This window comes from Lissotriton helveticus, chromosome 11, assembly GCF_964261635.1.
Source record: "Lissotriton helveticus chromosome 11, aLisHel1.1, whole genome shotgun sequence".
NCBI classification, from domain to species: Eukaryota; Metazoa; Chordata; class Amphibia; order Caudata; family Salamandridae; genus Lissotriton; species Lissotriton helveticus.
This window is the reverse complement of record NC_136072.1, coordinates 329917195-329944918: the sequence shown is the minus strand read 5'-3', so window position 1 is coordinate 329944918 and position 27724 is coordinate 329917195. Positions and strand designations below refer to the sequence as shown.

Below are 27724 nucleotides of genomic sequence, written 5' to 3'. Positions count from 1 at the left end.
GCCTGGAACTTCTGTTGGTACTGGCCAACTTACATTACTACCCCTTGTAGATGGAAACGGAAGACTGGGAAAGCAGATTTGAGCAGAAACCTAACTTTGTTGGGGCTTCTTTGCTATTCGTCTACCAGAACCAAGCTATTGTGGCAACATAATGATTCTTAATTGTGAAATCTACTGTGTTATGAGCTGTTGTTCAAGGGCAGAATTTTATAATCTTCAAACAGAAAGCAATGGAGGATCGGGGAGTAGAGAATAAATGGTTCAATTACATGCTTACTGTTTATCATTCCCTAGACTGACCCAGTATACAATTGAATTCTTATTGCCCTTGCACCAGTTAGGACGTCTACAGGTCTGTTAATTGATAGCCAACTTTCATAATGGTCTGTTAATTGATAACCCTTTTCATAAGGATTAGATCAAAATATTAAATGCCACATAAAATGGTATAGTCATTAGTAAACCAAACCGGTTGCAGATAAATTGCCAGTTACATCCATTGCTTTGAACTTTAATGTAGCTATCTGGATATTACTATGCACCTTGAGCAGGCATCAGGCCCAGATCAGCCAGTCTGTTTTCAGATGTATCTCCAGTGTACACCTAATTTTTGTGTTATCACCCACCTTCAACATAGCATGACCATATAGAATATTGAGTGTTTATGAGGTTATTTGGCAGCAACAATGCTTCAAATGGTTTAGAATTATACGTCTGCATGGGATTTTACATTTCTCCCCTAGAAATCAGTGGTATTCTTCATACGTTCCTGATTGAAACTGTACAGTTGATGACATCAGTGGGACTGAGTAGTATAACCTCTGTGACATCTTTGGAATAGTTTAGTTTTCAGTCTTAATGGGATGAAGATGTACCAAAAGATTGTTGCTATAGTTCTTATCTAGGTACCCGGTAATATGCTATATAACAATTGAAATTCCAAATGTTACCAATCCCGGAGACCATTGTTATAGGTAAGTGAAGTTTTCATTCCACCTCTATGAAACTTGTCAAATCAAATTGTAGGAATCTAGGCCTTGATGCCAAGGTCCAGTGTTTTAAGGCAACAGAGGATTTGCAATTTGTGTAACCCACCTACATCACCAGACTGCACAACAGATTATTGAAAATCCAGTGTCATCTACTCCTGAAGTAGTATACTATGAATTGGGTCGGTGGGCACACTACAAAGTGCACTTTTTTTCCATAGTAAATGTTTCTGTTTTGAGGTGACTCATGCCTGTTTTGAGGTGACTCATGATACAGCCCCAAAACCCACCATGCACCAGAACAAAATCTCCATCTTAGCTTTTTTATGGCTTTGAGTTCTAACATACTTTTTGGAGCTCAGGGTTTGTCAAGCTACAGAAGGCGATTGTTTGCCTTTGACTCCAGACACCAGAATTGCTCTCTGTCAGAAAGAAGGACACCTTATGACTGCACGTTTTCAGAGTCAACTTTACCATAATATATCAAGTTCATATGAAAATGCCCGTGAGTGGGTTGGCTGTGAAGTACACATCCTTCCAGTTCTGCCCTAAATGCAACAACAAGTTCCCGTGGTTAGACCATCATAAAATCTATAACCATTGCTTGCCCAAGGACTACAAGGAATCAAAGTGTTAGGCTTGCCAGGCCTTTAAAATAAAACGACCATCCATTGAAGGAGGGAATGTTGGTGGGCACACCATAACACACCACTATCTGATTTTAATGTTGAGTATGCTGAGGGAACATATTCCGAAGTGTGCAAGGCATGTAAATCTACAGTACTACAAGTTGCAAACTGATTGTTACAAGTAACATTTTCCTTACATATTAATTCAAATGGCTAATCAGTCGCTTGACTAGAACAAATGGAATTGAAGGGAAGTTGTTCTTCGCCATCAGAATCAAGGTGGTTTGTATCCTGTAGAGGCTTGTGCCAAAAGGGCTTATCATTCATTGAAATTATGTTGGATTAAGCCACTCACTCCAGGGGTTTGATGTGCTTAGTCTGTCTGTTCCAAAAATATACATGCTATTCTTGGATTTTCAGGAGAGCCTTCACCTGTATGTTTTTTCTGTATTCTTCAGGAGTTCATCCGGGAAGGATGCCTCTACAAGCTTACCAAAAAGGGTCTTCAGCAAAGAATGTTCTTTTTGGTAAGTGTTTCACACTTGCTCCCTTGCAGTAAGACACCACTACTCCTCCTGGCTCTTTCTTCACTCTACCCTGTCTTTTTAATGTAACTACATATTACAAACATGTTTGTGTACCTGAGTCTGATGAGATTGTAGTCAGCTCTCTGGATCAGTTGTTCTGCTGACAATTCAACCTACACTTTCATTTTTGCCATGCTTGAAGGTGGATCAGCGCTCAAAATATGTTTTATATATGTCTGGAAAGATGGCCTATTAGGAAGGAAAGCTTCAGGAGTCACCATACACTTTGTATTTCCCATCATAAATCACTACATAAAAACAACCCTAATTTAAATCTTTTAAATTAAAGTTCATAGCTGCTATGCTACACTACCAGTTCGAATGAGTTCTTATTTTCCCAGGCCTTTGATGTGGTATAAATCACAGTAAACTGGCATTTGTACAGAATACTCAACTAATTGCTTCTTATTATGCAACAAACGTGATCAATTCCAACTCATATGTTCTTATGTTCTTCTCTTGTTTTCTTATCCCCCTTATTGTCCAGTTCTCAGATATTTTGCTGTACACAAGCAAAGGCATCACCGGTACCAACCAGTTCAGAATACATGGACACCTGCCTTTGCATGGCATGCTGGTATGTAAAAGACCATAAGGAAGACAAAGCATGTGTGTGTCAGTTTGTGTGCCACTTGTTCAACCCTGTGCATCTTCCATTACTGCCTGCTAGTTATCACTCAGCTATGCCCTGCTGCCACGGTCTCTGCCCTTTTTCAAGCAGCTTTAAGCTCTTGAAAGCTTCCTCACTGCTTTACTAACCTGCATATTTTCAAAAACCAAAAAGGACAAGAGGGTCATCGTAAGGAGTCCCGTCAAAGAGCTATGAAGACTGCTTCCCTAACCTGTCACTAGTTATTCCTCCACTTTAGTCTCATCTTATCCCTCATGCAAGATCCTAGCTCTATAGCTCACGCACTGGACTGGGACTCACAACAATAATAATGATAAATACTGCAGGGCTGCCATTCATATTTGGCAGAGGCTAACCAACCAACTAAATGTCTGAAATATTTTTCAGGGACCTCTGGTTTTAATTTCTATTACGTCCACTCCATCAATTCAAATAAATGCCCACGTACGACATTTGCCACTGGACTTCAAAATTCAGTCCTCTCCGTTCATCATCTAATAAATGTCAACGCAGCAATCATACATATACAGCGGAATGAAATAGAACAAATCCCCAACTGTTAAGAAATAAAATTACTTATGAAGTATATTCATATACTGATCAGTAACATGGCGACTTTATATTACATATTGACCCTACAATGATAAATATACAATGAAAAGGGCAAATGTTTTGAGAAATGCCTATACGCAAATCATAACCTTGTGAATTATCAACAAATATGATATGTGACAACTCAAATGCTTATTATGTTGTTAGCACCAAAGCATATTTGGTATCATACAATTGATTCACATCCAAAGTCATTTACTTAAAATAGACCCCTTTGTGTTACAAATAAAAAAAACTATTGATTTCCCACTTTTCCCTCTATAGCACTTTCTCTCATTATCACCATAATGGTGTGCCAAACTACCACAATGGTATTAGCCATATTATTACAAGTTGACCACAGCTAGCTCATGATCATAAGAATGCCAATATATCCTTCAAGCCAAGAGCGAGCCACTATAGCAATTGCTGTCTATAACATCACAAACTGCCACAGTTCTCATTGCACTCACACCATCTGTACACCACAGAAATCATAACTCACCCAGAAAAAAACCCTTCATACAGCATCCCACTGTTTTTATTACACTCACGGCGTACATACACAAATCGAAAACAACCCACTCAAAGGAAAGACAAACCATACACACACAAGTACATACAGCATGTCCGTCATAGACCACGCATAGGAACTAAATACAAAATTCAAATAAACCATACCAAAACCCAGGTATCAACCGAAACTCAAAAAGTGTATATATATATATATATATATATACATTCACTGCATAAAAAAGACAAAAAAATGTAATGGCTCTGCATGTGATCAAGGGCTCTAATAGCTCAAAACGCGTCCTGGCTGTTTTCCTGTGCCAATAAACTATTCTTGGCCAGATCCTGTGGTCCGTCTCCTGTTGATAGCTTCGCCGACCTTAAGTGTTTGGAGGTTGCTTAAGGAGTTTCTTGCTCATATATATATATATATATATATATATATATATATATATATATTTCCTGCCTGTACCTAATAAATGGCTCTGTGCAGTTACTTGTCTGCGTGCATCCCTGCCTGATGGGCATCTTTGGAGCTACAATTTTCACGCGGTGGTCCAGCCGCGAGGGATTGCACTACCCTGGTAACTCTGGGGGCCACGGGGTTCGGATTCCTGCCGAGCCTCATCTGTGGGACAAGCAACAAGGATTTAAGGACGGACTGGCATTCTGAGGCCCATCCGAGGGCTTTTAAATAACAGACATCAGCGTGTATTGTGCAACATCCATTTGAAGGATATAATTTTTTCTGACACTACATGTCCCAACAAACTTTGCGAACACTCATTGGAGTAACCCATCAGAGGGTCTGTATATAATTGGGGGCGTGTCAGAACCAGCACACACCGGACTGTCGAGCCTCTGAGGAAAGAGCTATCGCTCTGAAACGCGTCAGGCTAATTCGACACGAGGAGCTGTAATTTTCGTTTGGAATGCCATTTCCTGCCTGTACCTAATAAATGGCTCTGTGCAGTTACTTGTCTGCGTGCATCCCTGCCTGATGGGCATCTTTGGAGCTACAATATATATTTATATATATATATATATATATATATATTACCTACTGGCGGTCGCCAGTAGGTATATATAGTTAGGATTTTTTCTCTATGGGTTTTTTGAAAATTCTATGTCTAATAACTTTGGCGTTTGTGGACGGAATTGGCTGAAATTTTCAGGAAAATGGCACATTTTGTTTCTGAGCAGCCCCTGAAAATTTTGGGGGGGTTCGTCAAGGGGGGGCCGAGAAAAAAGGGGGGTCCCAAAACGCGTTTTTCCCATGTTAATTTCCATAGGGCGGTTGGCCTCACTTTTAGCCCGAACGGCTGAATGGATTTGCACGAAACTTGGCAAAATTGTAGGGACTGGTAGCCCGATGTGCCTTTTGTAGGTCTCAATATATGTGCTGCAGTGGATTTTGAGAAATTAACATTTAAAAAAAGATATATATCTGTGACAGCGGACTGGGCAGCGGCCCAGGACGCGGACTTTTCGCGCAACGGAGCTTTGTGAAGCGAAGCTGATTGGTTCTCCGGCGTCTGTCAACATTCCAAACAGTCCGTAGCGGCCGCCATCTTGTCTCTCGGTAGGATCGAGAGACAAGAGGAGGTCAAAACAAAGGGGGAAATAACTATAAGGGGGCATAGTAGATCCTCGCTGACCCCCTAGGTTTGATGTGGAGGTTTTAAAAGGGCCCCGCGGGGCAAAAAAAAATAATAATAATAATCTGAATGGCTGAATGGATTTGCACGAAACTTGGCAAAATATTAGGGACTGGTAGCCCGATGTGCCTTTGCTAGGTCTCAATATATGTGCTCCAGTGGATTTTGAGAAATTAACGTTCAAAAAAATATATATATCTGTAACAGCGCTCCGCTTCGCGTAACGGAGGTTTGCGAAGCTGATTGGTCATTCTGTCACTGGGCTATAGTTGGGCTACATCTGGCTGATATTTGGGCTACATTTGTTTTTTTGTGTGTCTGGCGGCCATCTTTGGGCTACATTGGGCTACATTGGGCTTCATTGGGCTACATTCGGCTAATTAGCAAATAGCTCATCGCAAACTAGGAATGGTAAAGAATCGCTATGTATTCCTTAAAGTTCGCTATTTAGGAAATGCAAAAAACTTTGATGATACATATGGCGGTTCATCTCTAACAAGATAAGAAGCATAGGGATACATTTATGATGACTGGCGCATCACCAGGGATGTGTTAGTCATTCTGTGCCGCTGTTCCGTCACCTATGGTGTGCTGCATTTACAATGCGGCGCATCATGGGGCAAAAACAGCACAGATGCGTGATGTATCTGTGCCGTAAAGGTGGCGCATTGCTGGAGTTGTATCGCAAGTGTGATGAAGCTCCAGCAAGGGTCGGGGGTGCCCCTGTCGCAGGGTTTCTGTTCTCACACAGAACTGTGGGCAGAGGATTGGAACCTCGGCGAATGCATTGCTGGAGTTGTATCGCAAGTGTGATGAAGCTCCAGCAAGGGTCGGGGGTGCCCCTGTCGCAGGGTTTCTGTTCTCACACAGAACTGTGGACAGAGGATTGGAACCTCTGCGAATTAGGGTGTCCCAAAACTCACGTTAGTAATCAAAAACTCCTTAGCAAGCTAGGTACAGTGTCACATTGGATATAACAAACTCTCAATGTTTAGACAATCCAGAATATGAACTTATAGTACCTCAGGATACGTGGAACTCATGAACAGTCGGTCGTTATAGATTTCTTAGAAACCAGAACATGGAGTTAAGAAGAACAGATGTGTATTTGAAATGTTTATTTACTAATGCCGTCTTCTCAGGCGTAGTACCTTAGATAATAAAAGTACACATATTATCAGTAGCAAAATTACCAGCATAGTTACTAGTACATAAAAAGTGAATGGTGATAGTATGTTAACATGCTGTAAATGAATAAGAGTTAGCAACACTTATAAGCAGCCGCGGGCCGTGGAGGGAGTTACGGTGAGGCAGGGAGGCGGGGAGGGGGAGAAGCAGGGTGGAGAATACAAGTACACATATTATCAGTAGCAAAATTACCAGCATAGTTACTAGTACATAAAAAGCGAATGGTGACAGTATGTTAACATGCTGTAAATGAATAAGAGTTAGCAACACTTATAAGCAGCCGCGGGCCGTGGAGGGAGTTACGGTGGGGCAGGGAGGCGGGGAGGGGGAGGGGCAAGGTAGAGAGGGCTCCACCCTGCTTCTCCCCCTCCCCGCCTCCCTGCCCCATCGTAACTCCCTCCACGGCCCGCGGCTGCTTATATCTCACCCTCCCTAATACACATATTATATTATTTGCTAAGAAGGTCTCTTTGTGTTGGTTTAGGGCGTGCCCATACTTTAGTGTCTTAGATTTGAAGGAATCACATCAGCATACACCAGCTCTCTCTTCATGTGAACCGCATCAACTGTTGTGTATGTGTGTTCGGCAAAGCAATATAAAACCCGCCTCATGCCCAGAATTGGCAGAAGTTGCACTTATGTTATGAGTATGAAGTCGTGGAGATCAGACCTCATAACAATTCTGTATCGTGTTGTTCTTGAAACTTTAGCACTCGCTGTACAGATATAGTTTAACAAGTAAAGCAGATAGTAGACCAATAACATATTATTCTCATGTAAACCACGATGAACTACTAGGTGGAAAGCTAAAGCAACAACTAAGTGTCTTGTGCAGAAGTTGCAAAAAAGGAAAAATGGCGTTTAAACCGGTAATGAGCCCATGCTAACTTAACACGGTGTAAAGATATCCAGGACCTAGATGACACCTCCCCATGATCCGGAAACGAACTGAATAAGATAATAGAAGTGCCATCTCATGAGAGCAGATTGCAAGTTTATATGTGGACGGTCCGCAGGGTAAAGCATTAAAAACTAGGAAAATTTAATGCTAAAGAAAAATAAAACAGCCAAGTACTTTATCGAGTCTTAAGCCAATAGGCAAGGTAAATAATAAAAACTTGACAAATAAGTCAATGAATTGTCAATGAAATGCTAGTACTCAGCATATCAAACATGAAAAAGGTCTATGACATAACTGTGTATGCAAAATAAGCTGCAACAGCCTCCAATAGGAAGTCACCGTCTTCATCCGAAAACAGTTCAGCCATCCAATTTAAAAGCGGAAAAGAACATACGTGCTCTCCCAGCACCGGATCCTCTATCACCATCAGAGGACAGCTCGGTGGGTTTTCAAGAAAGCTCTGTTCCAAGAAAGACTGTGCTGCCGCCAGTAAATTCCAGGGACCAAGTAGTCCATGCATCAATGCCACAGCCATAATCCTTTCGCCAGGACAAACCAACTCGTGAGTAATGATAGGAGTCATCAGCTGATTAAAGTCGACGTCAGGAGAAACCGGTCCGCAGAGACACAAATCAATGGCCCAATCGAAATCACAGGTCAGGCAGTGAAATACAGGCTGGACACAGGTGAAGTAGGAGAATCGAAAAGATAATCCATATGCCGTGCTTAATATCGCCAACGGCATTGTGCCATAATATTCTAGCATGCGATTGCGGAACAGTGTCAGCAGCTGCAGGGTGTGAGGTTGCATAGGAGGGACATCCATATTTAAAAATGTAAAAAAGCACATGAGCGTCCGCTGGTAATGCAAGGAAAAATGCCAATCCACGAACCAGAGTGGAGAAAATGGAATGAAAGGAAGCAGGGATGACTCCAAAGATTTTCTCAAATGAAGTCACGAGACCACTGGTAACAACTTTAAAAAAGTGCGCCAGGGACTTTGTGGAGGATGCGTTAAAGATAGTCGGAAACATGTTGCTGAAATTGAAAGGCAAATCTTAATTGAAAAGGGTGTGCACCTCTGTACGGGTGTTCGCTATGTGAAGTACGAAAGTTTCACGGGCCGAACTTAAGGCCACCTCTCTCTGAGACAAAAGAGCTCTTATTCTTGCCATGCCGTTGAAACGTGTCCCAAGGTTGGTATTTGTGGCCAGATTGAAAACTCCCTATGTTCATGTGTGGGAGGAAATAGAACATTTCTGCAGCAAATAACCCGTTCACTTACTGTTACGATAAAAGGAATACTTTTAATTAACTCAGAACAATCTTCATTATTGAGCATCAAATAACTACAATTTTCCAACAACTTGACGTGGGGATGATAGCAGGAACTGGCGTGCCTTGCAACACGCAAGCCATATTTGGTCGGTGTTTGTTGCATGAACCGTGTAACTGTATGTGCCTACACATTAGTGAATGATCTGGCGTCTCAGTGCATTCCTCTCCATTCAGATAAACTTCTTGATCATCTTTGAAACATCTGTATGTGTATGGAAGCGACCAGACCTCATGAAGAAAAGCACTACCTAAAGGTTCATAACGACCTATTGGTATATATTTCATACAATTTGAAAACTTATATAAAGCAAAAGGCAGCGTTATTAAACCGTGGATAAGGCATGTTGCCAAAAAACCCGCAATCCTCTGCTGATGATGTCACTGAGCATGTCATGAATGATGTAATATGTGACATCATCAGCAGTGGATTACGGGTAATAGTATCTCTAGTTTACTCCCCTATAGCTGTCTTTCTTTTAACATAAGTGTCTGTTTCCTTCCCTTATACTTACTGTTTTTGGTTCGCTTCCGGTTCGCGTACCGGCGAGCGAACTGGGAAGTGAACTAAGAGAAATAGAGGTTGGCACAGTTCCAAATATTGTACCAATTTTTTAATAACGGGGAGGTAGTTCTGAAAAGAACTTTTTTTTTTTATTTTTCTGAACATTTTTTTACTGTTTTTGAATTTTTCGGAACAGTTTTATATTTTTTTGGGTTTTTCTTGGAGGGGGCAATGAAAACGATTCATTGTAAAGGGCTCAACAGGAGCAACAAAACAAAAAAAAGAAGTATTTATTATTTTGGGCGTTTCGGACAAACATGAGCATGATTGTCAATAGCTCTGTTGATCAGAGTGATGCTTTTTTCTCCGTAGGAAATGAATCCATCGCAAAATACGCAGATGTGTTTTACATCACCAAATCTCATTTGTATATTTGGCACCATCTCCCTGCCCTCTGGTCCCGTTACTTCCGGTACAACAGATCTTCTGGCCATAATAGGGAGATTATCTAGGTCGTTCCGAAACTGTGCAGCACTGTAGTTGTTAGGATGCCACCTAGTCATATGGCGATGCATTGTGTAGTTTCCGAAACTGTATTTCTTGTCGGTCCCTCTGGACAGTCTATCTTGACATATAAGGCAAGTTACGTATCTTGCATTTACTTTTTTCTGACCTTTGGGAATTTTAAAAAATTGCCAAATGAAGTTTTCTTTCCGGTGAGACGTCCTGGGCTGCTCAGGCAAAAACTGCCTCTCTTCGTGCTCGTCCTCCTGTTCCTCTTCTTCTTCTTCTTGTTGAATTATAACTTGAGCAGGTGGTCCACTCTTCCTTGGATGTGGTGGAGGTGGTGGGGAAGCACCAGCTGAAGCTACTAAAGAAGCCATTGCTCAGTGATCACAAAGGGTCTTTCTCTCACAATGATGAAAGTCAGAGTGAGGAAAGAAGGAGGGATTTTCATCATTTGGGAAAAACAAGAGTTCTCAACCAATCAAAAGTGTTCATTTTAGATTATATGACCTAGTCTTACATCATTAGGAAACCAAAAGTGAAATGAACCAATGAAAAGTGTTATTACCAAGTCACATGACTTGCTGTGTTTACGTTAAGCGCTTTGCAGGGCCTCCCGGTTTGCTTCCAGAAACCTGCGCTTTGCGACTCGCTTCGCGTACCAGTTCGCTAACGTAGTACGTCATATGACGTATCACGCGACAACGTGAAACGTCATGCGGACGGGAGGCGTCACGATGTTGTTTTGTAACGCGGCACTTGCGGTAAAGAAACGTTTACCGGCTCGCGGTCTATTTCGCGGCATCAAGGTCAGCTAACGGGAAGCTTCCCGATTTGCGAAGCGGGAACGAAGAAAAAAAAATATTTAAAAAAAAAATTATTCATAAACATATAAAATATATTTTTGGATTTAAAGAAGAATACATTTTACAGCTACAGATATTAGCTGTTAAAAAACCAATGAAATTCACAGAAAAAACCATAGGTTATGGACCATATATAGTTAGGAATTAGCATTTACAAAACCTTGAAAATTCACTGAAAAAACCATAGGTTATAGACCATATATAGTTAGGAATTAGCATTTACAAAACCTTGAAAATTCACTGAAAAAACCATAGGTTATAGACCATATATAGTTAGGAATTAGCATTTAAAAAACCTTATTTTACTCACACAAAACCATTGAAATTCCATATATAGTTAGTTGCACTAACTATATATCGCGCACCCGCAATCCACTGCTGATCATGTCACATATTACATCATTCATGACATGGTCAGTGACATCACTGATGACATCACTGATGACATCTCAAATGACATCACTGATGACATCACTGATGATGTCATCCAGTGACTGTATAATTCTGTAAAGTTAAAATATGTCTTACATATTGAAGAATGAATGGATGTATAAGTGTCTTGATGAAGGATTTAGTAGGGGCATGGCTGACTGTATGAGTGACTGATTAAATGTGTCTCACTGAGTGCATGGGTTAGTGACTAAACTGTCTTAATTTGTGCATCATTATGTCTGTTGTTCTGTAAACTGCTGCATGTGTTGATCATTAGCTATATGATTAACTGTATGGGTTATTGATTGGTTGCCCAAGCATTTGTATGGGAGACTGAGTGTGTGTGTGGGTGGCTGGGAGGTGTATGACTCTCTGCATAGATGTGTGAGCAGTTGATTGACTGGATGTATGGGTTCAAAAGTGCATGTGGAAACAGCTGTATGGGCGGTTGACTGTGTGCATGAGTGTATTGGTGAGTGAATGGATATCTCAGTGCTACATGTCAAAGTAAGTACATATGTAAAACACAGTACATGTGAGAGTTACCATATATAAATAACTGTGCATAAGAGCCAGTGAATGTGTGAGTGGCTGTATGGATCATTGTGAACTTGTATCCAGGATTGTATAAGTGAGTAAATATGTTTTAGTATATGTTTGAATAAGTAAGGTGTGTATAACTGTATAGTTGAGGAAATGGAGGTGTGATTGATTCTTTGCATGACTGACTAAGTGTCTGAGTAACTCCATGGATGAGTGACAGTCTATGAGTGTCTGTTTACACTGAGTGTATCTAAGGTTATATTAGAGTCTGAAGAGGTTTATCGTATTATCACATGAATGATGTCATCAGTGATGTGATCAGTAATGTCAAATGAGATGTCATCAGTGATGTCATCAGTGATGTCATTTGAGATGTCATCAGTGATGTCATCAGTGATGTCACTGACCATGTCATGAATGATGTAATATGTGACATGATCAGCAGTGGATTGCGGGTGCGCGATATATAGTTAGTGCAACTAACTATATATGGAATTTCAATGGTTTTGTGTGAGTAAAATAAGGTTTTTTAAATGCTAATTCCTAACTATATATGGTCTATAACCTATGGTTTTTTCAGTGAATATATATATACACACACACACACACGCACACACACATATAAATACACACACACACATATATATATATACACACATACATACATACACATGTGTACATACCCATGTTCGACATGCCAATTCCGCATCTCCATTGAAAACCATTATTTAAAAAACGCTTCCCAGTCAAATGATGGCAATGCTCCCTCCAGTAGTTAAGGACACATTTTATCGTCTTCAGAAACAAAGACCATCTAAAGAGTTCTAATATCTGTATTAGTTTGAGAGAAGAAATATAAACAATTAAAATACCAAAGACCATCTAAAGAGTTGACCCAATCAAGCTAGACTAATGGAAAACAATACGCAACTATTTTTGAAAGAGGTGCCAAATTCATATTGAAAAATTACAAACCGCTACCGCAAACCTCAAGTAATGACATCAGTGTCATTCCACTTAGCACAATTTCGACCAAAGTTCGGCATTAATCCAATGCCCAAATGCACGTAATGTTAATCTCATTACTTGCGCCATTTTAGAATAGTTAGCACATGTCACCAAAACCAATACAAATGTATTCTAATGGTAACGTATTGCAATATGCAGCCATTCCTAAAAAGGGTCCCAACGTTCATATTAAGATATGCCAAAACGTTACTACAAACCTCAATTAATAACCTAAGTGTCATTCTGCATAGGTTTATAAATCACACCATCAGCTCTTCAGTCAGAGCAACTGTTAGAGTCTCAGTGATAACAGAACACTCGGCACTAGAAGAATAAGGAAGGTTCCAGAGGAAGGGGAACAAAGGAGTGGGAAATGTTGCACATTGGTACTACCCAAATAAGTGTTCAGGTAATTACAGCATATGTCCTCATCAACAATATGAAGAGAATGAGACTATATACAAATGTCAATAAAAGCAGTTAAAACACATGTATAATATATGGTATAGAGGTGGCCTGTGTCCTTAAACACCGAAAAAGGTACAAATCATATGAATGAGTAAACATACATGTTCTGTAGGATCTCAAGTATATATCAATACATTTGGGGATGTAATGGAATGCTTAGTGACCAGTTTATATTGTTTTATCCTGAGATTGATGATCATTTTACAGAGAATATTTTATATATACTGCTTGATGCATTTTAGATCTTATCGTGAATATTTTGTATTGCTATGAAACATTTATGGACTTTGGCCTAAATAAAGTATTTCAAACTATTAATACATTTTGAAATCTTTAAGCCATTCTGGCACCTTCCTTTCCCTTTTTGTTTTGAATGTTTGCTGATGATTGTTGGTTGTGTTAACCTGTATTAAGCCAGGCCGAGTAGAGTTGGAATTGTGTGACACCATCCTAAGTTTGGAGATTCTGTCTTTTCCCCAGGTTTGGCCATTTTCTAAGGTGACCACATACTTACCTACCCATGTTATTTTCAAAGGTTTCAAGAACTGACTGCACTCCTTCATTCTGTTTCCTGGTAATTTGATTTTCACCCAATCTCCCTTCTTGGAATTGGGGATCGTGGAACCATTTTTCTCATCATATCTCCTTGTATATTTGTTTTGATGACTTTGGATTCTATCCATAACCTGTTCCCTGGAGATCAAAACTTGTTTTTATTTTCTAAGCCAATTAGCAGATAGTTTGGTTTTGGATTGTCTCCCTTTAAGAGAAACAAACGGTGATACACCTGTGACTGTGTTAGGGGTGCGCAATATATCCATATATTTTCTTGAAGAGCATTAGCAATGGGAACATGGTTTACCTCTGCTCTTTGCATGCATTCTTTAAACATGCAATTCATTCGTTCAACCATACCATTTGATCTGGGATCGTAAAGGACTGTTTTCATATGTTTTATGGATAATTTCAGACCAACTGTCAGAGTCTCAGCATTAACAGAAAACTAAGCACTAGAACAATAAGGAAGGGGAAGAGGGAGGGGAACAAAGGAGGATTGGGAAATGTTGCGTAGTGGTATAACCCAAACAAGTATTCAGGTAATTACAACACTAACCTCATTGCAGGTGCCATTTTGTAATGGTTAAACAAATCAGTGATGGATAAAATACTTGAGCTAATATCAGCCACTAGTAATCACTCGGGCCGCATCCCAGTGGGTCCCTATTTTGCACACCATGCCATCTAAGTTTGAACCCAGCTATATGAAAATCAGTCTTGACCATGCTCCAGTAGGAACAGTCTAGTCTGAGCTGCCAAGCCAGGTCCTCTCTGAACCGGACACAAACACGGCAGGACCGTTTTTGCACTAGTTATGGGCTCATAATGGGTCCTGTGCACACTGTATCACTGTAATCAAGCTGTACCCAGGTGATGAGCCCATAACTAGGGCCAAACCGGTCCTGGATCGCTTCTGTTCCGGTCCTGGTTGCTTGTGTTCCGGTTAAGGGAGGACCTGGCTGATTTGCATATCGATAGGACCAAACTGAGGTGACATGGTGTGCAAAATAACGATGGGTCAGGGTGCAGCCCGAGTAATTATCAATGGCTGAGATTATTTAAAGCATTACTTCCATCACGTTTTTGCATATTTTAGTGTGTCGCCTTAAGTGGGACGGGTATGCCCAGGCATGGGTCTCGTGCACATTGTGTCACTGGACTCAAGATGTTCCTGGCTGATGAGCCCATAACTAGGATGAAACAGGTGCTGGGTTGCTTGTGATCTGGTTCAGGAAAGCCCTTTGGGCTGGGCTGTTCCGAATGGACCAGGGTTGAGGCTGTTTTGCATATAGCTGTGTACAAACTGAGGTGACATGGTGTGCAAAATATTGATGGATTGGGATGCGGCCCAAGTAATTACCATTGGCTGAGATTATTTAAAATTTTCCTTCCTAAATTTTTTGTATACTTGATTTTTAAAATGGTTAGCACCTGTCACCCAAACAATACTAACGTGCTCTAATGTTTTAAAGAAATAGCAACATATTAAATCACATATGTAAACATTGCTGTGATATACAATTATAGTCTGTAGTTACGGTGATGTATATGTTGGAAAGATAATCGTAAAGCTAATCGAGTGGAAGAAGTGAAGAAAGCCCATTCAAGAAAATATAATGAACGCTTATCTTCTTGAATTTTGAGCATCAAGAAGAATTAAATTCCAAACATAATCACCTGAAAGTTATAGGACCTTACATTCTAGACTTTTTATTCAAATAGGAAATTGCAGAGTACCTCCAATCATAAACTTATTTTACATTTCATACTTGCTTTTCCACTTCTTTCTATTGTGTTGTAATCCAGTGCAAAAGTTACTTCATTTCTTTTCTTCATTGTTTCTCTTGTTATTTCATAACTTAACAATCCCAATAACATGCTTTTTATGTGTCAGCTACTCGGTGAGTAGTTACTTTTACCCAGACATTCAGTCTTCAATCTGCGTATTACAGGGTGAATACATTTCGGGATATGCAGAGGGTCATTCTCAAGAGCAGTTTGTGGCAGTGTCTCCTAGAGGTTCCTCTTCTCTTCCTCTTTTGCTGAGTCTGCAGTAGCTTTGCCAGCCCCCCACCCCATATTTGCTAAAGTTTCCGAAGTATCCCCGCCGGGCGGATGTGTGCTTGAAGTGTCACCTCCATTGCATGCATCAGTGACACCTTCCAGCCCACCAGGGTGCCCAGGTGTAGCTCTCATTGTCCCCGGGTCTGCACAGGCATTTCCGGTGCATTATTCATGAGTATTCTATGTACCTGGGAAACTACCCCCTAATGTGGATCCTCAGAATGTAATGTAATGTAAATGTAATGTGTATACTTGTAAAGCGCACTGTTGCCAGCCAGCGTCCTGGCGCTGAATACCGCTGGGGAACCCGTCCTGGCTTTCCCTGTGGGATGGTCCCTGCTGGGAATCCCCAAGGTGGGGCCAGGCATCCCCGGCGTTGATGGGGCCGTTGTGGAGATTAGGCAAGCTAATGCCCATAGCTGCCGAGTGCGACCCCTGTTTAGAGTAGGCACCGAAGCGAGAATTATCGAGTCCGCTGTCCCTGGTCCACGACCCTGCCGCGTTGGGAATCGAACCCTGGTCCCGGGCCGACTTCTGCTTCCGGGTCTGCCGCCTCTAACCAGTGAGCCACACCACTCCACAGAAGGCGCTCTTGTCTTTCCCTGGGTTCCAGTTGAGGAGCTTCTCCACATCTATTTTCTCATTAGACGCAATGGGTCTTGCTGACACTCTTCATGGCAGCAAAATTACACGAATCCCAAAGGTCAGACATTGGTACACGTTTGTATTCAGATATTACCAAGCACATTTGTGTTTTTTTGTTTTTAACACATTTCTATTGTATTTTATGACAGCACAGTCAACATGTGGCGGGCCAAACAGTACGATATGCAGTAATTAGTTACGTATCATGGTATAGGTATTAGACGATAACAGTTCACATAATAAAAAATAGCGATGCAGACAATGTGGTACAATAATCACTGCCAGCCTACCCATTTAATACAAATGTTACCCCCGCCCTTATCCCCCACATACTTCCCATCCCCGCCCATGGCTATGAGTCCTCATCTAGGGTTGCCTTCCCACTCAGCAATGTTAGAAAGGTTCTGGATGTAAGATGCCCCACATGTTCCACTGTGCGAGAAGTTAAGGAGAGTTAATCTTGTTTCGCTGCTGGTTCATCCACAATTAGAGGGGACTGTACAGAGGTGCCTGGGGCAGGTTGTTTTAGACAGTCTCCCAGGTGATCTCATGCTTTGGCTATGTCTAGTTACCCCCCCTTGCTTTCTGGAATAGTACTGCACTTTTGTAACATACCCAACAAAGGAGTCCTTCCCTCCATTTGGTCAGGCTTGGGCCTCTGTGTGCCTTCCAATGCATAGTGATCTCTCGTTTTCCTAGGATCATGGCGAGATCCACAAACCTGGTGGTGGTCTTATTGTTGTCTGGTTGTGGAAACCCCTCTAGTAGGCACTTACCAAGCACCTTTCATTGATGATACAACATTAGCTTGACAAGCTGCAACTGATCTCAGAATAGCAGAGATTTCCTGAGCTCAGTCAACTTGGGCATTCACCTTGATGCTTCAGGGACATGCTGGAGGCTTGGCAAAGGTGGCAGTCATGTGAACATTGAGTAGTCAGGGGCAGATTAACAAGCCCCCTGTGCCACCACTACGTCACTTTTCGTGACATACTGGTGGCGCAGGGGGCTCCTCCATATTTACAAGGAGAGGAAAAGCCACCCTGTGTGACTTTTCCTCTCTTCGTAAATATGGCCCCTTCACACTCAGCACTGTGCGTGGAAGGGGCGTTCCATGGGTGTTGCTGTGGGTGTTCCCACGCAACACCCATGGAACAAGACACATCTCCAGATTTACGAGAAATCGTAAATCTGGAGATGCGTGTGAATGCTACGCCACCCTAGAGGTGGGGTAGCGAGGCGCAACGAGGAGAAATATTTTCATTTCTCCTCGTTTTTAGCAAAATGACTTGCTGCACCGTGCTGTATTACTTTGTTGTAAATCTGCCCCTCAGTCTTTTGAAGGAGAGAAGCCAAGGTTGCCCTTACATAGAAGAAGTCATGTAGATGTATGTAATAAAACTGAAATACACACTCTCAGTGCCGCAGGCATTTCGAGAATGACCAAAGAGAGGGAAAGCCTCTCATAAGTGCTCACCAATTCTTTATACTCAGATTGGCCCGTCTGCAAGACAATGAAGAGGAAAAGCTATCGGTGGCCATTAAGGGCATGAAAAAGATAGAGAGGAGAAAGCCCCCTTGGCATATGAAAGTTGCAGGAGTAGATCAACAGTGCAGTGAATGGAGGAGGAGCTTGGCGGGCATCCGAGATGGCCGCGTGAGCACAGCGCTCCCCGGACCCCGCCACTCCCGGCGTAATATCCTGAACTAATCCTGATTTTTTACGAGGATTTGTGTAGAGGACGTTGGGCTGATCTACCTGGACCTTTTGGAATTTTATTTTGACACCGGGTGCCGGAGTTACGGTGTTTCGCACTTTTGAGCTCCGCCCTTGCGGTGCGCCCGGGACTGGGTGAGGCTCAGTGGCCGTCTTGGAGTTGAACAACAACGGTAGGGGGATTGGACTTGAGGGTCCCCCTCTTAGGTTTCGGTTTCGATTCTGCCTCAGACTGAGACAACAGCGAGAGAGTCTGGCCAGGGCTGGGTCCGGGGCACGAGACGGCGGTCTGACCTTTGCCTGGCCTATTCTCCTATTTGGCTGGCTCTACCCCGGTGACACCCTTGTTGCGGCCCCTTGGTCCCGAGGCCTCACTTTCTGGTGACCGGTCCGTTGGACCTGGTGAATCTCCTTGTGACGCAGTCTCCAAAATGGCGGGCAGAGGGGACCGGGAGACACGGAAGACGAAGACGCCTCTGCGCGGGGGTCCAGTCCAATCTAACGTCATGGACCGTTATACCCACTCGAAGGGGTCCCCCGGAGCTGCCCTGCCCGGTCCCAGCGCGTCTGACCACATCGTGGACACGTCAACGGAGCCTTCCCTGCAGGACATCATGGGCGCCATTTCTGGCATGAGGGAGACGATAGGCCGACAATACGAAACCCTGGCCCACAAAATTGACACCGTGGCCATTGATGTGAACTTAATTCGAGCCGATCTATCAAAAACCAATGAGAAGGTGAAATCATTGGACCTCAAGTCATCCAGCCTCACTGAAGACGTCTCGGAGATACAGACGGAGATTGGTAATCTCCGTAGGGTGAACGATTTCATGACCCGGCGCTTGGAAGACTTTGAGAACAGGGCACGTCGCTGTAATGTTCGCGTGGTTGGTGTTCCGGAGAATCCAGAACCCCACTCGGTTGATCTCCTAGTTGAGGATCTGATCCAAAACCACCTCTCTCCATCTGGACTGAGTAAATTTTTCACAGTGGAGCGTGCACATCGTGTTCCGGGGGGCCAGGGTAAGCCGGGTGCCCCGCCGAGGCCTATTGTTGCAAAACTTTTCCACTATAGGGATCGGGACGCTATCCTGCAAGCATCACGTGTGAAGGGCCCGGTGGCCTTTGAGAATGCCACAGTGAACTTTTATCCGGACTTTTCCCAACAGGTCCAGAAGCAGCGGATGGGATTTCGTGGTGCCAAGAAGCGTCTTAGGGACATGGGGTTGCGCTACGCTATGCTTTTTCCGACCAGGCTGCGGGTTGAGTACAAGGACCGAACTTTTTTCTTTGATCGGCCGGATGCTGTGAATGACTGGCTGGACTCTCTGCCTGACCGATCTCCTGAGACTGAGTCCGCTGCCCACCCGGGCGGGGCTGAGGGTGGTGTCGAGAGCTGAACGTTTCGTCTAAGCCTGGGACCTTGTTTTGCGTAACTCTTTCCAGGATTATATGCCTACGTTCCTCTACTGTCTAAGTGATTTGTTATGTGTGTTTCTCCTCGTTGTTGGTCTCGCTCGGGGTGGCGGGTGGGACGGAGCCTTTCCTCCTCCGGGGTCTTTGTGTAGAATAGGGGTTCTTGGGCGACAGGCACACTGCAGGTTGGGGTGGCTTTTTAGCTTTTTGCAGGGGTGCAGGGTGGGGGGTGTTTTCTTGTTTGTTGGGGGGTGGGCGGTTGGGAAGTTCGTTGTTTGTGTGTTCTGTTCTCAAGGCGACTCTATCCTGTATTTGATGATGTTTCTTGTGTTATGCTCATTGATGGGGGGTGTTGGCGTTGCTGGGTGGGATGGGGGGTAGCGGGTTGAGATTTGTTTCGTGGAACGTTAACGGTATAGGGGATCGTATCAAGCGGAGTGTGGTGTTGAAATGTATACGACGTTTATCTCCAGATATTGTTTTCCTGCAGGAGACTCATTTGGTGGGCAATGTTTGTCATGCGATGAATAGGTGGGGCTATCGCCTCGCTGCACATTTGGGGTTTACCTCGGGTTCTAGGGGTGTGGGCATCCTTGTTCGGGCTTCCCTCCCCCTGGCTATTGATGATGTGATTCTGGATGATCGGGGGCGATATGCGGTCCTTGTAGGTCGCTATGAGGGTCGTGCCCTCTCCTTATTTACTGTTTACGTGCCCCCCGGCCTGCAGACTTCTACCTTTTCTGATTTGGGCCGTGTGTTGTTGGACCTCCCTGATAGTACTCTCTTTATGGCTGGTGATTTTAATTCTGTGTTCTCTGGTCTACACGATCGTCACCCCCCTAGGGATACTCCTGTGGCCCAACAGTGGTTGGGTGGGTTTTTGGGACACATTTGGCTTGGTGGATTGCTGGAGGCTTATGCATCCTACTCAGCTTCAATACACTTTCCACTCTGGGGCCCATGGGAGTCTGTCTAGACTGGATTATTTCCTGATGCCTGCGGCTCAGTCGCCAGCGGTGCGCGAGATTGTACACCTCCCCAGGGGCATTTCTGACCACTCTCCGCTCTGGCTCCGCTTTGAGATTGGAGTGGAGGCGGTGGGCCGGGTGGCTCCCATCAACCCCTGGTACCTTACCTCCCCCGAGACCCGCAGCCTTTTGATTAAGTCCTTAGACGCATATTTTCTGGATAACGAGGGGTCGGTCTCCTCTGCGGTGTCCCTGTGGGAGGCCTTTAAGACGGTGATTCGTGGGCAGGCCATCTCCCTTATTGTTGAAGCTAAGAAGGCGAGGAACCGAGAGGTGGTGGACCTTGAGGGAGAGATTTCTGCTCTGGATGCTGCTTTGGAATCGGGTGTCACATCTGCGAAACTCCACGCCCTGGGTCTGAAACAATTTGCCTATAAGTCTATGGTCACGGATGCTGCTAAATTGATGTTTCGGGAGCAACAGGGTCGTTTGTATGATGTGGGGGACAAAGCGGGTAAGTTACTGGCTTGGTTGGATAAGAAGGAGAGAGCTAATCGTGTGGTGCCCGTGATTCAGTCGTCGTGTGGTGCGAGTGTGACGGACCCGATTGGAATAGTTGAATGTTTTGCTGAGTATTTTCGTGTGGTTTATACCCCTGTGTCTGTGAGGGATGTGGCTGACTCTCGCCTTCTATTGCGCGATATAGCTCTGCCCTGTGTTTCTGATTTGGATCGTGTAGCGTTGGAGTCCCCCTTTACTATTGATGAGATAGCTACTGCCGTCCGTTCACTCCGTTCGGGCAAAGCATTGGGCCCGAACGGGTTGCCAATTGAACTGTACAAGCTACGTCCCGACAGAGTGGCACCCTATCTTCGTGCCATGTTTCTGGAGTCCCGGGAACGGGGTATTCTCCCTTATGATCAGCGTCTGGCCACTATAGTTGTCATCCCCAAGGAGGGTAAACCGCGGGACCTTTGTTCGTCTTATAGACCCATATCCCTGCTGAATGTTGAGCCCAAGGTATTGGCTAAGCTCCTTGCGACCCGTCTCTTGACGGTCATTACTGACTTGGTCCATCCGGATCAATCCGGATTTATCCCGCATCGCAACACGGCTCTCAACCTACGTCGTCTCCACGGTGCGATTGCGAGGGCGGGGCTTTTGACGGAGCCGGCCATTTTGGCATCGTTAGATGCCTCGATGGCTTTTGATACTGTGGAATGGCCTTATCTTTGGGCGGCTCTTGAGAAATTCGGTTTCGGGCCTGAGTTTATCGGTTGGGTGAAGTTACTGTATACTGAACCCTTAGCACAAGTGGTGGTGAACGGTAGAGTTTCGGCCCCGTTCGGTCTTGGCAGGGGAACCCGTCAAGGTTGCCCCTTGTCTCCGTTGCTTTTTGCACTTGCCTTGGAACCGTTGGCTGCATGGCTTCGATGGGAGCCCTCGCTTAAAGGGATCCGTTGGTCACCGGACTTTGAGGACCGCGTCTCCCTTTACGCGGATGACATTCTCTTATATCTCACCTCTCCGCGTAAATCTCTGACAGTTTTATTTGATGTTCTTACTTCATTCGGTGCCAACTCAGGCCTCGTTATTAATTGGGCCAAGTCCTGTGTATATGTTCTTTCGGTGTTTTGCCCCCATTGCTGAGCAGACTTCCTATTCAGGTGGTCCAGTCTGGCTTCAAGTATTTAGGGATCTTCATTACGTTGGATTCCTCGCTCCGATTTGAGCGTAATCTCCTCCCCCCGTTGCTTAGATTGCGACTGGACGTGGCCCGTTGGCGCAAGCTCCCTTTGTCCCCTCTGGGCAGGGCGGCTCTGTTTAAAATGATGTCCTTGCCGCGGTTCCTTTATGCACTCCAGAATTCCTATGACGACATCCCCAAGACCTATTTCCAGGAGATTGAGAGTCTTCAAAGGCAATTGATCTGGGACGGGCGTCCACGTATTGCCCTCGCGAAACTCACCATCCCTTGGTATGACGGGGGCATGGCGCTCCCCGACATCAAGAGATATTATTGGGCTTCCCAGTTGTCTGCCATTAATCACGTGATGTTTTCACCGGATCGTAATCCTGCCTTTGAGATGGATAGACTCCAGCTGCCGGGTGGGGACTTTAATAGAGCGCTTTATTCTAAATCGGCCGGGCGCCATCTTGTGGGCCCGTCCAGGATTGCAGTCGCCGTGTGGCGAGCCGCGAATGTGAGTTTGGGATGGGAGGATCGAATGACACTGGCGACGCCGCTTTATGCCTCTGAACGTCTGGGATGTCTCTGGTCTACTAAGGGCTTTGACCGCTGGGATATGATTGGGATATGTAAGGTGGGTGATGTCTGTTCGAAAGGTAGTGTGAAGTCATTCCAGGCCCTTCAGGCGGAATACGGTTTGAATGGTAGAGAATTTTTTCGCTATCTGCAGGTCCGACACGCCCTCGCCTCGGTCCTGACTCCTGATGAGACCCTGCCCGAGTCTTCCCCCCTCGAGGATCGTGTCCTTGATGGCCACCTGCCTGATAGTACCATTTCCCTGATCTATAAGAAACTGATCAATACTCGAGCGGACTTATTGGTCCGACTGCGGGAGGTTTGGGTCGGCGATGGGTTGGAATTGGACGACGAGGATTGGCAATCGGCGCTCTCTTCTCCGAAAGAGGTAGCCATCCCTGCCCGTCTCCGTTTGGTTCAGCTTAAAATCCTTCATCGGGTATATGTCACTGGTCCGCGTCTGGTGACAATGGGCTTTTCCCCGGATGGGTTATGTAAGCGTGGTTGTGGGTCGAGTGCTACTTTTTTACATATTCTTTGGGAGTGCCCAGTGGTTGCGGCCTACTGGACTGATGTGCTTGCGGTGATGACTGCTGTGACGGGTGTTGCCTTGCGGCCGGAGCCACGACGCTGTCTGTTGAATGTGTGGGAACCCACCGACTACTCTGTGGCCCAGACCAGATGGGCTACCTTGGGATACATGATTGCGAAACGGGACATTGCGCAACTCTGGGGCGCGTCACGACCCCCTGAGGTCTCGAAATGGGAGGATAACATGGACTGGTCCATGTTTCGTGAGAAGACCGTATATGTGGCCAGGGGCAGACCTAGGGCGTGGACGAAAATTTGGGGCCAGTGGAATGAATATCGTGGGGATATCTGCGCCCCTCCCATGGTTGGCACTACTGATGTTACCCTATCTCCCTAGGCTGGCGTTCCCGAACCCTTTTCATACTGCTCTGTGATTTTCCGGTTCTCCCCGCTGCTCCCCCCCCCCCCCCCTGACTTTGTACCGTCCCCTCCGTTATTTGGGCTGACCTTGATTACTGTGCATTCGCCTTTTTCAGTGTTCGTTGTTTTCATGTATAAAACAGAAACTTAATATGCTCTGTACTATGCTTGGAGTAATGCTTGGTGACTGATTTTCGCCTGGCCTCGGAAGTGATTTTCTGCTTCTTTCATTGTGCCTTACTATTAGCGGCCAGCCCGTGAGGTTGTAGGCCCATTCTTGTATTTTCCTTTGCTTGCTCGAATAAAGGTTTTTGAAAAAAAAAAAAAAAAACAGTGCAGTGAATGAAAACTAGAGCATTTGACTGGAAGAAAGGAGTCTCGTTAGCATGATTGCCGGGACATAAAGTTCTGAAGAGTGACATTTCTAAGCTATACTAGTGGTGCCCAGGGACAGGGCGCACAGAGAGATAGTACACTTGATCTTAAAGGCCGATAAGTGTTAGGGTTCAAAAAAAGATTAAACTTAAAGTGGATAGCTTTTGTATTCTAAGGGACAAAGGGCCATATGTATGAAGCAAATTCGCATTCGCAAAGGCCGAAATGCGAATGCGAATTTGCAAAATGGTATGTATAAAGTAAAATCTGGTGCAAAATAAGGAATCGCAAAATTAGCGATTCCTTATTTTGCAATTGCATTTAAGGAATCGCAAATTTTGCGATTCCTTAAATGCAATGTATGAAGCAAAAAAAATTGGCAAAATGCCCTTAAGGAATTACCACCAACTTCTAGTGGGTAGTAAGTTGCGAATTCCTTGAAAAATGCACATTTTAGCATTTTTCAAAGTGCCATGTGACGCACATATATGCCCCTAGGGCATGTATGTGCGCCACATGTGCACCCATGCATATTTCAGGGGTGCAACAAGGTGTCCTTTGGACACCCCTGCACCCTTGAAATTATTCTCAATTTGCGATTTTCAAATTGCGAATCGCAAAATTGAGAATACCTTCCCATTCATTCCTCCCACTCCTGGCCCATAGAAATGAATGGGAAAGTATTCCTTAATTGCGATTCACAATTTGCTAATCGCAATTAAGGAATACTAAGGATTCGCTAAAAAAATGCGAATTTGTACATACATACCAATTTGCGATTCTGAAATAGAGATTTCTTAAAAATCGCTATTTCAGAATCGCAAAACAGTACCTTCATACATATGGCCCAAAGAGTCCATGTCTTCCCACACCTCTGTCCTTAGACTATGGCAAGAGGGACAAAACTTAAGGTGGTGTAGAAATGTCAAAGGATTTAGAAGTGCAATCCTCAATATAGCAACCTGTCAAACTGAGCGTTCTACGTGAAGGCATACCTTGTATGTAAAACTTTGCGTAAGCCTTTCTTGTGAAAATTCATCAGGTGAGGACCCCACCTTGATTCAGTGACCTTCCTGGATATAGTTTGCTAACAGATTTTAGTATTGGACCGTCGGTTGGTATACACATTAAGGAATATTTAAGGGTTTGATATTTTTTATTTCCCACTTTGCCTATTGTGCTTTGTAGTATAGCGTTTTGTTTTTATGGTTTAAATCTCTTTATTGATTTCAAACATAGAAAGGGAGACAGGACCTTCTGCTCCTGAAAGACAGTGCTATGCAGACACAGCTAAGGCAACATTACTTGAGTAAATGCTAGGAGCGGGTCTACAGGAGGAGATTCCTAAACAAAGCCCCCCCCTCCTCCCCCTACTTCACACCCCCTGTCCACAAACCAATAAAAGTAATAAGGAAGAGAAATGGGGAATAGTGCCAGCCCAGTGTCATTCAATGTGGTCGCCGTGGTTTGCGCGTCTCAGGGATGTGTGTGACTGCCAATTGGAGGAGCCTTAGATATCGGGGACAGGACAATTCCCTGAATTCCGCAGTGAGCAAGGTCAAGAATGGGCGCCATAGCTCCGGAAATTTGTCCCCCCTACCTGCTACAGCCAGGGAGAGTTTCTCCATGCCCAGTACCATCCAGAGCCTCTGAAGCCATCCTGACTATGGGGGGGCCTGTGGGGAGCGCCAGTGTGCAAGTCTGTTTTGGGTGGATGCTCCCAGGGCAATGGCGATGAGGCGGCCTCTCCTGGATTTCAGAGGGTACATCAGTGGGTTGGGCAGCCCCAGAAGTATGTAAGCTGGGAAGCGTGGGAGTTGTGTTTCAAGATGAGAGTCTATGTCATCTAAAATTGTGGCCCAATATGGTTGGATGCGGTCGCAGCTCCACAGTAGGTGCTCCAGGGTACCCAACTCTCCACACCCCCTCCAACATCGGTCGCTAATGTGAGAGTCGAAGTGATGGAGGCGTTCCGGTGTGTAATACCAATAGGTGGCAACTTTAGTCAATGTCTCCGTAAGCCCGAGTGGTACGCTAAGTGCCGGCCCCTGTAATATATGCCGCTCCATTCTTTGTGGCAAAGGGTCCTACCTAGCTCTCGTTTCCATCGCACCCTCCCAGTGTTATACGTGTGGGTGGAGGCCGCTAAAATATGTTTATACAAATCGGAGATCCGTTTTTTTGTCCGAGGATCGAGTAATCAGCCACTTATCGTAGGGGGTTAAGAGGCGCTGTGCTCCGGGTTTAATTTGTGGCTGGAGTGCCCAGTCTCTGAGCTGTAAGTATTGCAATCTGGCCTTCTCTGGAATACCATAATCTACTCTAAGTTGTGGGAACGGTATGATGCCCTTCAGGTCAAATAGGTGTCCCAAGGACCGCCACGGGGAGGGGCGCCAATCCATAAAGGCTCTGAGGTCCAGTCCTGGCGTGAAGTCGGGATTATTAAAAAGTGGGGTCAGGGGGGAAGGAAATGACGTCAGCTCATGTGTGGTAGCAGTTCGGTTCCAAGCCTCTAAAATCCTGCCTGTAATATAGGATTAGTAGAGGTTGGGTGGCTTGTGCTTCTTCCGAAGGAAGGGGATACCCTGCAAGGGAATGCCTGCGACTGCCTGGTCCTGGAACAGCCAGTGTTTTTCGGACTCCAGGCGCTGCCACTCTACTAGGTAGTGGAGCTGTGCCGTGTAAAAATAAAGCTGCAAATCTCGGACGCCAACCCCTCCTTGCTCCGGGGGGAGAACCGCTACTGCCTGCCTGAACCGTGGTTTGCGGCCCTGCCAGATAAAGTGCAACAGCTCCGACTGGGTCTGCTGGATCCAACCTACCGGGGGGCGTAGGTGAAGAGTCTGGAAGAGGTAGAGGACCTGGGGTAGAACCGTCATTTTGACAGCTGCTATCCTACCCAGCCACGAAAAGGGGTAATGTTTCCACCTGCCCAGTTCTCTGCGGATTAAAGTGCGAAGCCTGTCGTAGTTGGCCGCGATGGTAGCTGGTATGGTCGGGCCTAAGAGAACTACCAAATAAAGGAACTATGGTTGAGGACCACTGGACAGGGTGCTCTTCCAGCAAATGGGCCAACGTCTGAGCAGACAGGGAGATATTGAGGGCAATAGATTTGTCTGTGTTAATCCTGCACACCGAGGCCTGTGCAAAGGTATGTAGTTCCATAAAGAGAGCCTGCATAGACTGGGCAGGATCAGCGATGGAGAGCAAGATGTCGTCCGCGTACAAGCTAATCTTATGGACGTCTCCCCCGAATCTAATCCCTGTGATGAGGGGGTGATTCCTAACCCTCCGTGCAAGTGGCTCCATGTAGAGCACAAAAAAAATAGGGGAGAGAGGGCACCCCTGCCGGGTGCCCCTACCGATATGAAAAAGGGAGGACGTCTGGCCGTTAACCCGCACCATGGCTT

The 27724-nt window shown here is 44.8% G+C and overlaps 1 protein-coding gene across 2 annotated transcripts in view; it reads left to right on the top strand.

The window, feature by feature from the left end:
- FARP2 (FERM, ARH/RhoGEF and pleckstrin domain protein 2) overlaps positions 1-27724 on the top strand; it is a 1696743-nt gene that overhangs the window by 1513340 nt on the left and 155679 nt on the right. For both annotated transcript variants that reach the window (XM_078665691.1, XM_078665692.1), the window contains exons 20-21: positions 2077-2145; positions 2693-2782. In XM_078665691.1, coding sequence (XP_078521817.1) covers positions 2077-2145; positions 2693-2782 — 159 coding nt within the window. The remainder of the gene's footprint in view (positions 1-2076; positions 2146-2692; positions 2783-27724) is intronic.